General features: G+C 38.3%; 1 protein-coding gene across 2 annotated transcripts in view; it reads left to right on the forward strand.

Annotated features, from left to right (window-relative positions):
- LOC109852685 (protein rhomboid) overlaps positions 1-14,882 on the forward strand; it is a 129,344-nt gene that overhangs the window by 97,527 nt on the left and 16,935 nt on the right. For both annotated transcript variants that reach the window (XM_020424082.1, XM_020424081.1), the window contains exons 3-4: positions 3,396-3,538; positions 12,388-12,500. In XM_020424082.1, the coding sequence (XP_020279671.1) occupies positions 3,396-3,538; positions 12,388-12,500 (256 nt within the window). The remainder of the gene's footprint in view (positions 1-3,395; positions 3,539-12,387; positions 12,501-14,882) is intronic.

Genomic DNA, 14,882 nt, shown 5'->3' on the forward strand with positions numbered 1-14,882 from the left:
AAAAAAAAAAAAAAAAAAAAAAACGCTGATATGAGAAATAAGGGCATTTCATTCCAGTTACATCTCGTGCGCCAAATTTTCAAATTAATTAATTCTGAACGCGATAATTTTCTGTGTTTAAATTGACATAAAACTCAGTGAATTACATAAATTGTTTTCTGTTTATTTTTTGTTTTTTTTAGTAACATGTGAGATTTATATTAGAGAATACATTAACTTTTATTTGTTAGGAATAACGCGTCTCGTAACATAACGATAGTCTTTGTTAATCGCATCGTTTATATACGTCTTTATCGAAAAAAAAAAAAAAAAAAAACAATATAAAGTAACCTGCGGGAATAGCACGAACGAAACAGTACAAAAAGACGTGCGAACAAATTCCCGCGTCGGCTAATTAATGCCCCGACCACAATGGCGGAAAGCGCTGGGGCTCCTCGACCTTAAAACCAATTTGTTGCCCGCTCTCCGGCTCCTTGTTTCGACGTCGGAACAGCGCGGCGTGGGCTTGCATTATACTTAGGGTTCCGCCATTATGTTTCCCTAGTTTTGCCGAAACAATACAGCGTATAAGCGGCCGCCACCATCACGTCGTCCCGACGTGATATTACGCGTCGGTTGATGTATATCGTCGTCCCATTCTGCGGTCTGTCTTATTCCGACATTCACTTACTATATATATATAGAGGATCGGGATCATTATGACGTAATAAACGCGTGTTTAAAGCGAACGCAATGGACGACAAAAGAGAATTACACGCGTAAGGCGAGAGGTTAATACATACGTGTATACATAATCACACACATTGACATAAACCTGATATGTAACGTTTATATGCGCGTCTACAAAAACGTTTAAGTGTCAGAAAAAAAAGCTTTTAATGCCAGACTAAAACACTTATTATCTGCATCGTAAATAAGATATTCACTTGATATTGTTCGTTAAATCAGTTCATCGATTTTCCAATTTGCAACGAATAGAAATGTGAAGAAGATAAAAATACATTTATTTCTTCAGCACAACGAGAATTTAAATCGCACCTAAAATAGATAATTATTATGATTTTTTTCTAGAAAAGTAGGTAAACAATGTAAAATAAAAAAAATAGAAGTTTTTGGGTAGTATAGTTTTCATTGTAGTATAGTTATAGGGTTTTTGGATTATATTGTAGTGCAAGAGAAAAGTTTTTTATTTAATTTTTATGCACTTGTGCTTTCGATACGTCTCGGATGCTCCATTGCTATCAAAATCAAAGTCTTTGATGGGGCGCCATCAGTACTTGTGACAGAATTATCTAAAATCAAAATATTCAATTTTTTAATAGACATTTTTGTGTCCGTAAAAACGTAAAAAAATCACTTTTTGGCTCCTAGTTGTTTAAACATACGCTAATCATTGTCTAATTGTTTTTTTTTTTTTTTTACATTGAAAGTGGATAAGGCTATGTATATAACATTGAAGAATTTTTTAATTTTTTAATTTTAAATGATCCTCTCTCTGCTCTGTCGCATGTTCTGGTGGCGCCCGTTAAAAACTATATTGATAGCAATACAGCGAGACGAATCAAAGACACAAGTGCATAAAAATTAAATAAAATGTCTTGCATCCTATAATTGTATTACAACAGAATTCAGAAATGTTTGTTATTTTACATTGTTTACTTTTCTCGAAAGAAAATCATAAAAAATTATCTATTTTGGGCACGCGATTTCACCGGAAAGTACTTTTAAATCACATAGGAAATTGTGTTGGACATATGTCAATAAATAAGCAATCCTGCTTTGTTTACTCGCGTCTTGAGGTAAATACTTGATTGAACAAATATAAGCGATTAAAATAAACATGTCGTGAATTTCTTTCGCAGACGTTCTTTTAAACAATGTCGTTTCTTGCATTTCCAAAACAAGAAAGTTCTTTAAGATAGTTTTGTTAACGTTAACGTAGTATAACACAGGCGGATTTTCCCGGGTCTTGTTGCGCCGCCGTCGCGAAGTTGCATGAGTCTACAACACGAAATTAAATCCGGCCGTATAAACAGGCATCGTATACCTTATCACCGTTTACGAACGCGAGTCACGAATCCGTAGCGCACGTTGGGCGCGTCTTTCGCTTTTATTTACGACTTGCCGGTTCGCACCGCGAAGCGTCGATTTAATTCCGAAAGTTACCGGCGTCGCGAAACACTGGGGAAAAGAGGACCATCTCGCGCGACGCAATGTGACGACACGTGTTAGTAATGTTTGCGTAACACGTGAGACCTTCTTGCATTTTGTTTGTCTCGATAGCATATTTCTCTTGACGTGAACGGCGAGAAAAAAAATTTGATCGACACGAACTCGATAATTGAAATTAATCTCGAACATATTCGATAAAATAAAGTCTTACAGACTGTCTTACAGACTGATTTGTGCGAAATTGAAATCTATAGAGCGTTCTCTTGATCAGTCTGAAAGTAGAGTTTTTTTGTTTATTTATTTATTTAAAGATTTTGGAATGAATTTTGTGGGTCATATATGTAAATAATCATTAGAACGTAGTAATATTTCACCAAATATATTATGTAGTAATATTTTTGCTAAATTTTATTTCTCAGCTAGAAGAAAATGGGTCACACTTAAATAAATGTTGAAAATTCATTTAATTAATTTATTTGACTATTTTGGAGATAGTCAAAATTTAATAAACTATTTTGAAAATAGTAAAAATTAAATAAATTTCAAACTTAACGCTTAAAGAGAATTTACCACTTCTTTATTGTAAATACCAGTTTTTTTATTTTAGTTAAGTAGTTTCTGCACTAACTAACAATTACTAAGTTCTAAAGTTTAATTTCAGCGCTTATGGCACCAAGTTTTTATTTACGGTGCTCTTAACCTCGTGTTTAAACGTCACGTCGCATAAACTTACAAGGGTAAGGTGCATATCGGGGCGCGGTTATTACACGCAACTCGGCACATGCGTGCGCCCACACTCGGCCGCAATCTTTTCCATTTTATTTTCTTCCGTCCCTTTTTGCCGAGTGCTTTTATTTCCGTCTGTAAACCGACATCTTTATCGTCGCCGTTATATACGGGTTCAACGTACCTTTGAATTGCCACCGCTGCGCTGATTAACCCTTTCAAAGAGGTGATGGCACTGCGCGCGCGGAGAGAGTTGCGCAATTTATGCGCATACATTTCACTTGCGCGCCGGATTCCGTCGTTTTCTTAGTCATCCCTTATTCTCTTCGAATAGTAAGTCATGCAACGAGGGAATTGTATTGTAAAGCGCGTTTCGACATAAGGGCAGTTAAAGTAAATGAGTTCCATTTGATGTTAAGTAATAAATATTTTACATACGTGTATACGTATCCCTTTTTTTTTTTTTTTCAACAATGTTTCTCTCATTTCTGTTGCAGTTGGGTTTCTTCTTCTACTACACAGTGGCAATGGGGGAAGTGAATACTTCGGGGCCGGTGCCAATTGACAGTGTCTTCATTTACAGGCCGGACAAGCGGCTCGAGCTGTGGAGGTTCGCCTTCTATATGTTCTTGCACGCAGGGTGAGTCTCGCAAACTTTTGTCATTTTTTTATTTTTTGTTTTTTATTTTTTTATTTTTTTTTTTTTCTATCATCTTTCACACATTTTGTACAAAGTGCAAAATTTAAATAATGCCCGTTCCGTGAATACATAACACGCTCTAATTAACGGATATATTTATAGCTTTTTCGGATAAATATCGCGATTCTCGATCGAACGCGGCGTATTTATATTTTCGCATTTTGTCATTTGATACGGAATAAATGCATCGATACTTTAATTCTTGCCGCTTTTCGATATATGCATTTTTGTCGTTAATTTTCCTCGTCGTCGCGCCGATGCAAAATACATATATACAATATCCGCATTTATGCATCACTGTCCGGACGCGATTTCGCGCAAAGTCTCGGGATCACATTTTTTGCGCTAATGGATACGAAAACAAGTTGCATCGCATTACCAAGGGGCGCTGCGGGTAAACTTGCGGCTATAAAAATACAGGAAGAGCGAATCGATAAAATCTTGCGGAACTTTACGACCACAACAGATGCTTCTTTCGCGTCACTCGAGAGAGAACCGTATTCTCTTTCTCTCGACGCGCGTTTCCAGCCTACGACTCTCTAAAGTGAGAAATTTATCGTCTATATAGCGTATGCAAATAAACGTTTGATTGTATTTTCTGAACGTAGTTGCTTCGGCGATAAATTAATCGAAAATTAATTGAAACGCGTCCGTTAAAATGCCATTCGATATTTTATTAACATGTATTAAATATCTCGCTCATTATCGCACGTAGTGTTTGTTCGACACAACAAACGCATAAACGCTTTCAATGATTTTTAAAAATGCACCAGCTCGTACTGTCGCATTTTGCGAATTTGACTTCGAATTACCGTTTTATTCGTCTTGTGCGATTTTCACTTATTTCCAAATCTGACAAAATGGTTCGATGGAGAGAAATTTTTGAGCAACATTGAGGTCATCGATGCGCCGCAAATGGCTACGCTTTGGCGCACAAACACTAAGTGCGATAATGAGCGTGTGATATTTGTTCTTCTCGAAGGATGAAACTTGTCCACGACAATAGCAATGTCATGCTATTGTATTGCTATCTATGCGTCGTTTCGAAGCAACTACTGCTCCGCGTATACATGAAACAATTACAAAGCGACACTCCGTAATCGGCAATCGCGTTCCTACGAGTTGTAATATCGACGAAAGTTTTCAGGATGGGATGAAAAGCTCGTTAAATTATTTATATTCCTCTTGTGTCTTATTATGTTACTAGTATACTTATATTGAGCCGGCATTTTACTCTCATTGTGTTCCTCTTAAACGGGATCTCGGTCCCAGAGCGTAATAAACTTCATCTCGCCTTTTCTTCTCTCTCTCTCTCTCTCTCTCTCTCTCTCTCTCTCTCTCTCTCTCTCTCTCTCTCTCTCTCTCTCTTTTCTCTTTTTCGAACTTCTCTCCAAGTCGAAACTCTCTGTGTATTTGTCTTCCTTTCTTTACCGTTTACTTCTTTCATCGATCTACGTCTTTGTGCGCGAAGCGTTATCGCGCCTGCTGGGTTATTAATGCGAGGAACGCCCTGGCGCGCGTCCATCAAAAGTCATTTCTCCGTGCATTACGTGATCCCGGAAGATCTCGTCGGGAACGTCGAGATGTGTGGTAACGCGCGCTAAGTTGAAGATAAATTTCACGGAAGCTGATGAATTCGTCCGAGCAACGTTTATCTCAGGAAAGAAAACTCTCAACGCGTGTGCATGCGCATTTAAAAAAAGAAAAGCGAACGAGACGTTTGTCGTTCGCGGCCAAAGAAACCAGAATAAAGCAATTGCTGTGTGTATCGCAGTTTGACTCACTTTTGCGCATATGAACACACATATATCGCTAAGTTTTCGTCGTTATCTACAACACTCGCGAGTGTTACACGCACTTGTACATGAGCTAATCAAGAAACGCGGTAGCGTTTTGAACATACAAGTGCGAAAAAGCTGTTATTCACCCTCATCATTCTCTTACATTTACATACAAAATCTTCTGCCACTAAAGAGATTTTGTACTTATGTGAGCGAATCTTCTTGCATGCACTTGTTTAGATTGCGTTGAAATCAACAACCTCGTTCGTATTTTTAGCAAGTTCGGATTTACTCAAGTAAATTGAGTCAAATATCTATATTTGATTAAAGATACTTGTTATAAAAGAAAAATTTAATATAAAATTCTGCAACAAATAATAAGCTTTAATGTGTACGAGCGATATCAGAGTGTATGTAGGTAAAACTACTATTTATGCATGTTATATTTAAATATGTATGTGTGTGTATATTAAAATTCAATGTATCATATATATTAAACATATATGTAATAAAGTACATATTGTAAAAAGAGAACTTATTAATGTTATTATAATATTATTCCTAATATTATCTTTTACAAATATACTGTCGGAAAATTTTACTGGAGACTCGTCTCTTTTATCTCTTTCTTTCTCTCTCTTTTTGCTGATTGTTCTTTTCATGTCATATATAATGCTTCTTGAAACACGTCTTTCTTTTGTAACTTTTTTCGCATATGTTACATATGTAGCGCAAATAATTGTGATGTTTATCACATATCTTGAAAAAAACATTACATATTATCGTCACTTTGAGATCAGTGCGGAATATAATTTTTAAATAAACTCGAAAAACTTACTTGTGGCGCAGATAAGGCGAGACAGAACATAGAACATATATCTTTATGTGATTAAAAGCGTATTTTGACAAATAATGGTTATTACATATCTTCAAAAGAATATTATTCAATAGTTTAACTATGAAAATTTAATGCACAGAACATTTTTTACGCATACTATATCGAGAAACTGGACATTGATACCTACTGTTTTGTTTTATGAGTTTTAGTATGCTGCTGTAAGATATGCTTATGTATAAAAACTTTTTCCCATTTGGTACATTTGTACAATCTCTTTGGAGATTCATGAATTGTTTTCAAGTGATAACGTAAATCGTATGCTGATATGACAAATTTACAACACAACGTAATATCTTAAAAAGAATAATTGATTATTACATTACGTATATGATAAAATTAATAAAAGATAAAAAGAGGAAAAAGAGAAGAGTAAGAAAGGTGGGAGGGAAAAGAAAGGGAAGAAGAGAGAGAAGGTTTATTTATAAAACTTTTTATAACTTTTTGATAAACAACTTTTTTGAGTTTCCACGATTGATTCCTCATTTTAGTGATGAAATAAGGCGTTTGTTAAATTAAAAAACCGGATTAAAATAGGCAAATTTGGGAAAAGACACTAAACTGTGAACAATTATCATTTGTTTTTATCTTGGGAAATATAGATTTTTGTAATATTGACATATACTTCGAGACTGCGAAGTCAGTATTACGATGCGTCGACAAAGACACACGAGCTGTCAGAAGGGATCAGAAGTGCGATCCATAATTAACGGTTTAAAAGGCCCGAATGCTTCACAAGCCGAATGACAGACGATTAATTATAAAAACAAGATGGTCCGCGCTATCGAGCGCTTTTTTCCGTCTCCGCGAAACGCCCGTTTACTTTTGCCCCAGACGCTATCGAACTTCCTCTGTTATTAATGTGAAAACTGTCTCTGCGTCGTGCTTCGAAATCGCGTTTCTCTGTCTCTCTCCTTTCTCTTCCTCTCTCTCTCTCTCTCTCTCTCTCTCTCTCTCTCTCTCTCTCTTTCCCTCTCTGCGTCTCTTTCTCGTNNNATATACTCCCAAACGGTACTCGTGAGAAAGTCAGAAGTGCGGAAAAATCGAGACAATCGCCGTAATTGCGGGAAGTCACCGTTCGCGCGGCGGCAGCGCGTTGTCCGGGAAGAGCAACACAATGGTATCGCCGAGTTCGCGAAATACGAAGCCGCACACCGAAAGGATCGCGTCGCTCGAGACGGGATACCGCTTCCGTATCTCTCTCTCTCTCTCTCTCTCTCTCTCGTCGGCCGCCCGCGCGCGGTGTATCGATTCGCACGAATCAAACTCGAATTACCGAGAAACGCTGTGTCACGAGTAATTGTGCGAACATGTGTGCGCGACCGAACGCCACAAAAAAGATGAGAAATTTTTATCTTTTCTAATAAAATGTAGCGCTCAAACAATCACGCTTTGTGCGCGATAAGCACCAACATATGGCAACGCGCTCTCGAATGACGCTCGTTTCGATGACGTCCTTTCGATCTTTCGTATGTATATACGGTCTATTGTTGCGAAATTTTGCGACGAGGAGAAAGTAATACCGCTGAATCTCTCGTAACTCAATTTAAATAACGATGTCCACCCTCGTCGGCTATACAGCGTACGGGGTAAGCTCTTGTTACATCGCGCGCTGCCGATGCGACATTATGCATGCGCGACGAGCGCGACGACACGCCATTATGCGAGTCTTTCTAATGTCGCATAAATGCGCCGGAGGTTCTCTTAATATCGTGCTTCTTAATATCGCGCCCGGAACGATATACCTGCTCGCCGTTCCTCGACACGCGCCACGTGGAGACTGAAACTTTTGTCTCAACCCATCCTCTTCGCGAATTAAAAAATTCTTTTTAAATGGTTGCCAAACAAATCGCGCACACGCGCGATTACGTCTCGGTTTTGTCTTTTCCCGCAGAAAGACCGAAAATACGAATTACAGCACTTTCATGTAATTAGTCGCCGAAAAATAACAATTATACAACAATTGCATAATTAGGTAACATGCACTATGCGTCAAATACGTTGTAATTAAATTCCAAATAAAAAATAATAAAATTAGTTTGTTATTTTCAAAAAAAATAAGATTGTTATTTAATTACATTCCACACAAGTTTTGCGTGTTCCGTTTATAACTCGAGAATTGTCGCGTTACTCCGATTGGGATCTCGAGAGAAACCAATTGATTGAAGAGTCAGTCATTCGAATTAAGACCCCCGGACACTTCCCTCGAACACTTATACAGAATTGTTGTCGATCGCTGAAACATCACTTTCGACATGTTCGTCCACGCCTTAGTCTTTTGTAAGTAGGAAGTTTTCGGCGCGTAATTAACTATTAGCGCAAGTAGAGTTTGAGAAGAGAGAGAGAGAGGAAACCACTTACGTCTGTAAGGAACATCGGAGTCAACTTGCTTGGACAACTTTATCCCTTCGTTCTTGCTTCAGACAAGTTACCGATATCGACTGTGCTCTCAATAATAATCACTTTTTTTTAGCGTCGCTCACGCGACACTAAACTATCGCGAATTGTCGATGAGAGAGAGAGAGTTAAATAGCAGCCGACTGTTAGGAGATATCGATTGAGATGCTATTGCTTTGTATTATACACAAAACGCTTTATGACACTTGCAATTAAATTTATAAATTCTACTCATTCGTATTCGTCAAATAAAAATTCAATTCTTCCCCGAAATAAAGGTTGTCTTCTTCATTACGAATCGGAATAGATGACGAACACAAATAAGATATAGATGAACAGCTGAGAGAATATTAATCTCTCGCACACCCAGAAAACTAAGAAATCCGTCGTCGTCGTCGTCGTCGTCGTCGTAATTCGTACGCCGGCACAATGCCTGAGATCCGTCTAATTGGTATCCAATTAACAGAAATTGGCGCGGCCGGTCTGAGAACTTTGTCGTGACTCGAATGTCTTGGGAGCAGATTTTGCTGTGATTACAAAGAAGAAATCGCGCACACAGGTTCATTGTTTAATGATATATATCGTCGTTACGTACACACCTCATCGAACGCGTCGTCTACAAGTAATATAAGTCTATAAGTAATTTCATTTAAGAATATTAATTTATGTACGTGCGCGATTGAGATGTTTTTTTCTTTGATTAACCCGATATACATCGACAAAACTCGACATTGTTTGCGTTCGAATAGTTTAATAAATGAATTAAACGTAAACTGCGTGTGTGTGTGTGATGCAGTTATTCGATATGGTAATTCTAGAAAATTTTTTGATGAATTCCAATTGATTGTAAATATGTTGATTCAACTCGAACCGACATTGTTATAAAACAGACACAAAAAGTGTCTATTTTATCATACGCGCGCTTACACACGCATAAACAAATAAATATAATGCATTAATTACAGGGCAATAATTGAGCAATCACGTTCTGAATATTAAAATAATTTAATATACATTATAATCTTTCGTGCAAATTTCTCCGAAAAAAAAAAAAAAAAAAAAAAAAAAAAAATCCGCGATAGTTCCATCAGAAAATTGAAACAGGGTTATCGTACGAAGATCCAGTCAATTCACTCTCTCTCCATCGGCGTGGCGGCAGGGATGGTAGTGTATAGACGGTAAAACCGAAAATTTATGTCCCCCGCTCTCTTCCATGGTCCGCGCGCGACGCAACGCCTTCTTACGCGCGTTCCATTCCGATGATTGCGTTCTGAAAACATATCGACGCCTATATATCACGTTCCGTCCCGACACGATTTCCGAGAGAGAGAGAGAGAGAAGGTTTTCCGCCCCCGCGATCGAGACACATCGACCATTTGCATTCACACGGCAACGAGGCGGTAAGAAACGCGTTGAAATTCCGAGCGTCGATTTAATTCGGATCTAATCATGGTTACCTGCTTCTCCTCTCCTCTCCTCTCTCTCTCTCTTTCTTTCTCTCTCTCTCTCTCTTTGTCTTCCCTTCCCGCCCTGGATCCGACTTCGCTCTTTGCAAATTCAACGGCGTTGTCGGGTCTCAGAGAAACCGTGGCATCCATTTCTGTCGATGAGGCCCGGCAATCGCCTCGCGAACGACACTCGAACATTCCGAACGATCGCATTCTTTCCGTTTGACCGCATTGCGACAGAGCGCACGACGTCGATTAGACTTCTACCTGATGCAAATTGGTCGCTTCCTAAGCGCACGTCGCGACTACAGCTACGGGACCTACGGGTATACGCAGGCTAATTGCAGCCGATAGTGTTCCGAATGCAAAAAAAAAAAAAAAAAAAGAACAGAGAAAGAGTTCTCTTTTTTTTTCAATCGAGTCTCGTCTCACGGAAAAATTCAGCGAATGCAAGAAACTTGCAAGAAATCGTCAATTAAATTCAGAAAAAATATATCAAGATCGCGACAACCTAAGAAGAGAACTACGAGAAACAGATTTGTATTAAGGTTGTCTTTCAAGATTTTTTAAATAAGATTTTATATTTTATTGTAATATGTTTGTAGTACGAACAAAAGAAGGAATATCTTAGAGTTTTACTTCTGATCGACAACTTAGATCTCGCGACCGCGTCAACTAAAATCATTCTTTTGAGATTTTCCGCGCTCTCTCGAGCGTATGACACAATAGATAAGAGGAACATTCATTTCTCTCTCTTTCTCTCTCTCTCTCTCTCTCCTTCTCTTTGCCCGATACGTTTCGCAGGAAAAGTTTCTCCGCACTGCGCGAGATAATATTCATAATTGCTTCTACAGAGCCCCTCTTTTCCTTGCGAAATTTTCTTTCGCCGATAGCCACGGCTGGTCGCACGAATTATCCAGCACAGTCCCGATCGTATCGTGTTCCTTTCTCAGTTATATCGCTCGCACGTTTTATCTCGCCATGCCTTTCGTTGTCTCGATTTCGCTTCTTTTCGAATTTCGGGTTTTAATCTCTCCCCTCGATGATTCTCACGCGATGAACGCGCGTTTATTTTCCTCCTCCGATTTTATTCACGTTTCGCAATACTTTATGAAAGCTAAGTACGTTTCTCGCGAGATTTATTATTGCCCGCGCCGTCGCTCGCGCGAGAATCCTCAGCGAGATGTAATAATTAGTCGGCCCAAGTTTCACGATAACGGCTGGATATCGGATTTTCGTGTTTCTGCGGTCCAGAAGTCGCTGATAAAACTTTCCCGCTCCGACCGCAGCCGGTATCTCGCAATTATTTCACTCCGTGGCGTTCCTTCCCTAACCTTCTCTCCTCCGTGGCATCTTCCGTCGAAACGACGCTCCGAGCGAATAAGAATATTGTTTGGCGTGATTCCCTCTTCCTTCCCCTCACCCCGTTTCTATCTCTTTCTCCCGCGCAACGCGAAGTGAGGTATAATTACCGTAATTCTCCTCCCGTACCGATAGTCACGAGTCGACGGCGCAGTCATCGCATTTTCGACTCCGGCGTTTTAAGCCGCCCGCCCTTCGTCGGGCTCTTATCTGCCGCGCCGCGCGCGGCGAGGGAATCGCTAACGAAATGTTCCTAATTAAAACTACCGCCCGTGGCGGGGATATAATTCACGATTAATGACTATATCTTTCTTCTCTCACTGCGATCCTATATACCGCAAAAGTTTCCGAGAACATTTGGCGATCGAAGTTTTGCTTTTACGTGTGTAACACATGAGTAGTGCGATATGTTTTCTGATCAATGTTTTCCCCGAAATTCGTTTTAACTTTTAGATTAGATCTTTACGAATCAATTTGCGTTGACTTTGTGTCTAGAATTATTTTCTAACAAAATAATTGTCACGTGTTGGCGACAATGCAACATTACAACATCGCTAGTATATCAAAACTAGCATATCAACAGTTACCACAATACTTTTTTATTATATACAATAATTGCTAAACATGTAGTTATGTTGTCTTCTGAAAGATTTTACGACGATTACATTAGTAATAGGCTTAGTTGAGAAAAAGTTGCGGTGTAGCGCTCCTTCCAGTGTTACAATTGTTTCTTTGGTCACCGTAATGACAAAGTACGTCATAGACGCAGCAGAGGAAGTTTGCACGCAAATGAGTCGCGATTAAATTTAAAAACTTCCCGGATCACGTCGTGTCTTACTCCCCCCCTCCCTTTGTAACAGCACAATCGACATAGTAATTTACCGCACGGTCGCTTTTTTTTTTCAGGTGGCTTCATTTACTATTTAACCTGGGGGTACAGGTGGTCGTGGGACTTCCCTTGGAAATGGTTCACGGAAGCCTGAGGATCGCCGCGGTTTACATGGCCGGGGTTCTTGCTGGTGAGTAATGTCGTCTGCAATGTGAATTATGTTATGGCGCATCTACGATTTATGCTCGGACGTTAATGCTCGTTTAACCTTCGTGCGTTGCCCCGCATCAAGTTAAATCAGAGTTTTCCTCAGAATAATTATTGAGATCACGAGAAATTTTTAAACAATAATTTGCTAGATCAAGATTTGAATATATAACGCGTATAAATTAGTTTTAATCTTAATTTCATAAACCTCCGAACATCAATGTCCGAACAATTCTTGAAAATGAGATGTCTTAATTAATTCTTCGCGAACAGACATGGATTTTTCAGACTCAAAAATACCGCATCGATATCTCTCGTAAAAATTAATTTGTTTTTAACGCTTATATCTTCGAAACTACTAGGTACTACTAGGTACTACCACTTTCTATTTGTGTGTTTTTTCTTTTGATTGACGCAGAATTGTTCAAATTTTTGATTCAAACAAACAAAATTGAAAAAATATTGATTTTTCGCGGAGATATTCGATTATAAAGTCGTGATTATAAACTCACAGACTCCCAGTCTGTCTAGCTAGTCGTTGTTTTTGTAATCTGTTCGCAAAGAATTAAAATATTTAGTGGAAGAATTTCTATAAAAAAATAAAAAACTATATCAAAACTAATGTTATTTCCTTAATATAGAATGTTGAATAAAGTTCCACGCGAATGTTTACAGAGAGTTGTTTTAACATTTTTTAACCAATAAAAAAATCACGTCAGACATAAACGTTCAGGATACGTATCTAAAAAAACGTTTACAAGATTGCAACCAAGAATAGAGTTTGCACATACAAATATATAAGAATATGATAATGATCATATATCTTTCTTATTTAATGATTCTTGTAGATGTAAACATAGTTGAATGTCCAATATTGAACAGCTTGTAATGATATGAGATGATAATAAGAAAAAGGATCAAGGTTTAAATATGTTATTTACACGTTATTGCTGTTTATGTATTAAAACAAAGAGATGGTTTTCTTATAAATAATGTATATTAGGTACGTTCATATATAATTAACTTGCATTCTATTAATCAGAATTCAATTACGTTTTTTTTCTTTTTTTGTTTTCAAGTATTTGATACTCTCGGTTTGTGTGATAGAGTTTGTTTTCTATCTCCCTTGTGTTTCTCCACGTTTCCAACCGGAGAACGTTGTTTTTGTGCAATTGGAGAATCGCCGAAATTAGTCTGATGGTGCATGTAAACACAAACGGGTGTATGACACAAACATCACACGCATTCGGACTCCGAGATGTCCAAAGCTGTACGTGTGTGTGGAGTGTAATACGTGCTAATTTATCCGAACACACATGCCTCTCTGCAACAACGAGACGTTTTAATTAAAATTCGTTAATGTTGATACGCTCTGACAACTGGATAATGAAGCACATCACGCTTTTCATTTCTATGCGATTCTACTTTTCACATAATCATCAGTCAACTTGATGTCTCAAAATCTTTGTTTTGCAACAAACTAAATTTTTTTCTGAATTTATCGCGTTGCGAACGCGAGCGCAATTTTTCCAACGCACAGTTGCCATCTTTTAAGAATTTCAAACAATAATTTTGAATTTGTTTTTCGCGATAATTGATAATTTTTTTGTTACATATTTTCCGATCGTATTATACATGTGATAAAAATACGGTACAATAATACTGGAATAAATACACGTAGTAATAAGTTCGGTCTCACTTGTTGAAGAAAATTACGAAAAATCGTATCTGTCGTGTTTCCTCACGCTGGCTGCTGCACTTCACAACGGAAACTTCATCAAACTTTTCTCGATTGTTGTTGATTGTCATCTTGTTTTTTTTTCTCGTGAAATTTCTCGCGATTGTGTGTTTCGAATTGTTTCGGCATATCTTCTTCATTGCGCGGTCCTTTCCTTTGGAGCAAGCGTGTACGTATGTATATCTCCATTTCTGCGTTCGCCTAAAGTCATCCGCAAGAATGTACCAAGGCGACAGCTTGTCTGGCCCACCGCGACGAGATTACTTCGTATGCATCGCGGTCGCGACGATGTAATGCGATTGCAACGACGCAAGTGCAACGATATTTACATTCCTCTTTCTTCTCTTTCTCTCTTTTATTGTATACTCACAGCGCCTTCGTTTTTACATGCATTCTATATCGCTCGCTTTTTCATCGACTCTCTCTCTCTTTCTCTCTTTCTCTCTCTATTTGATATTTAAAATATTACGTTAGTGTCCTCTGTAAACTGGAAAAAAAAAACTTTCTTCAATGGTCGAGTTTGCCGATTCTAGCGCGATCCAATTTACTTTATTTTCGAGTTTTCGGAAACGATTCATACGATACAGTTTTCACAAAGTTCAATCGCGTTGCGCTAACTCGCCAAAG

This window comes from Pseudomyrmex gracilis, unplaced genomic scaffold, assembly GCF_002006095.1.
Source record: "Pseudomyrmex gracilis isolate BER0280 unplaced genomic scaffold, ASM200609v1 scaffold_33, whole genome shotgun sequence".
Lineage (NCBI taxonomy): Eukaryota > Metazoa > Arthropoda > Insecta > Hymenoptera > Formicidae > Pseudomyrmex > Pseudomyrmex gracilis.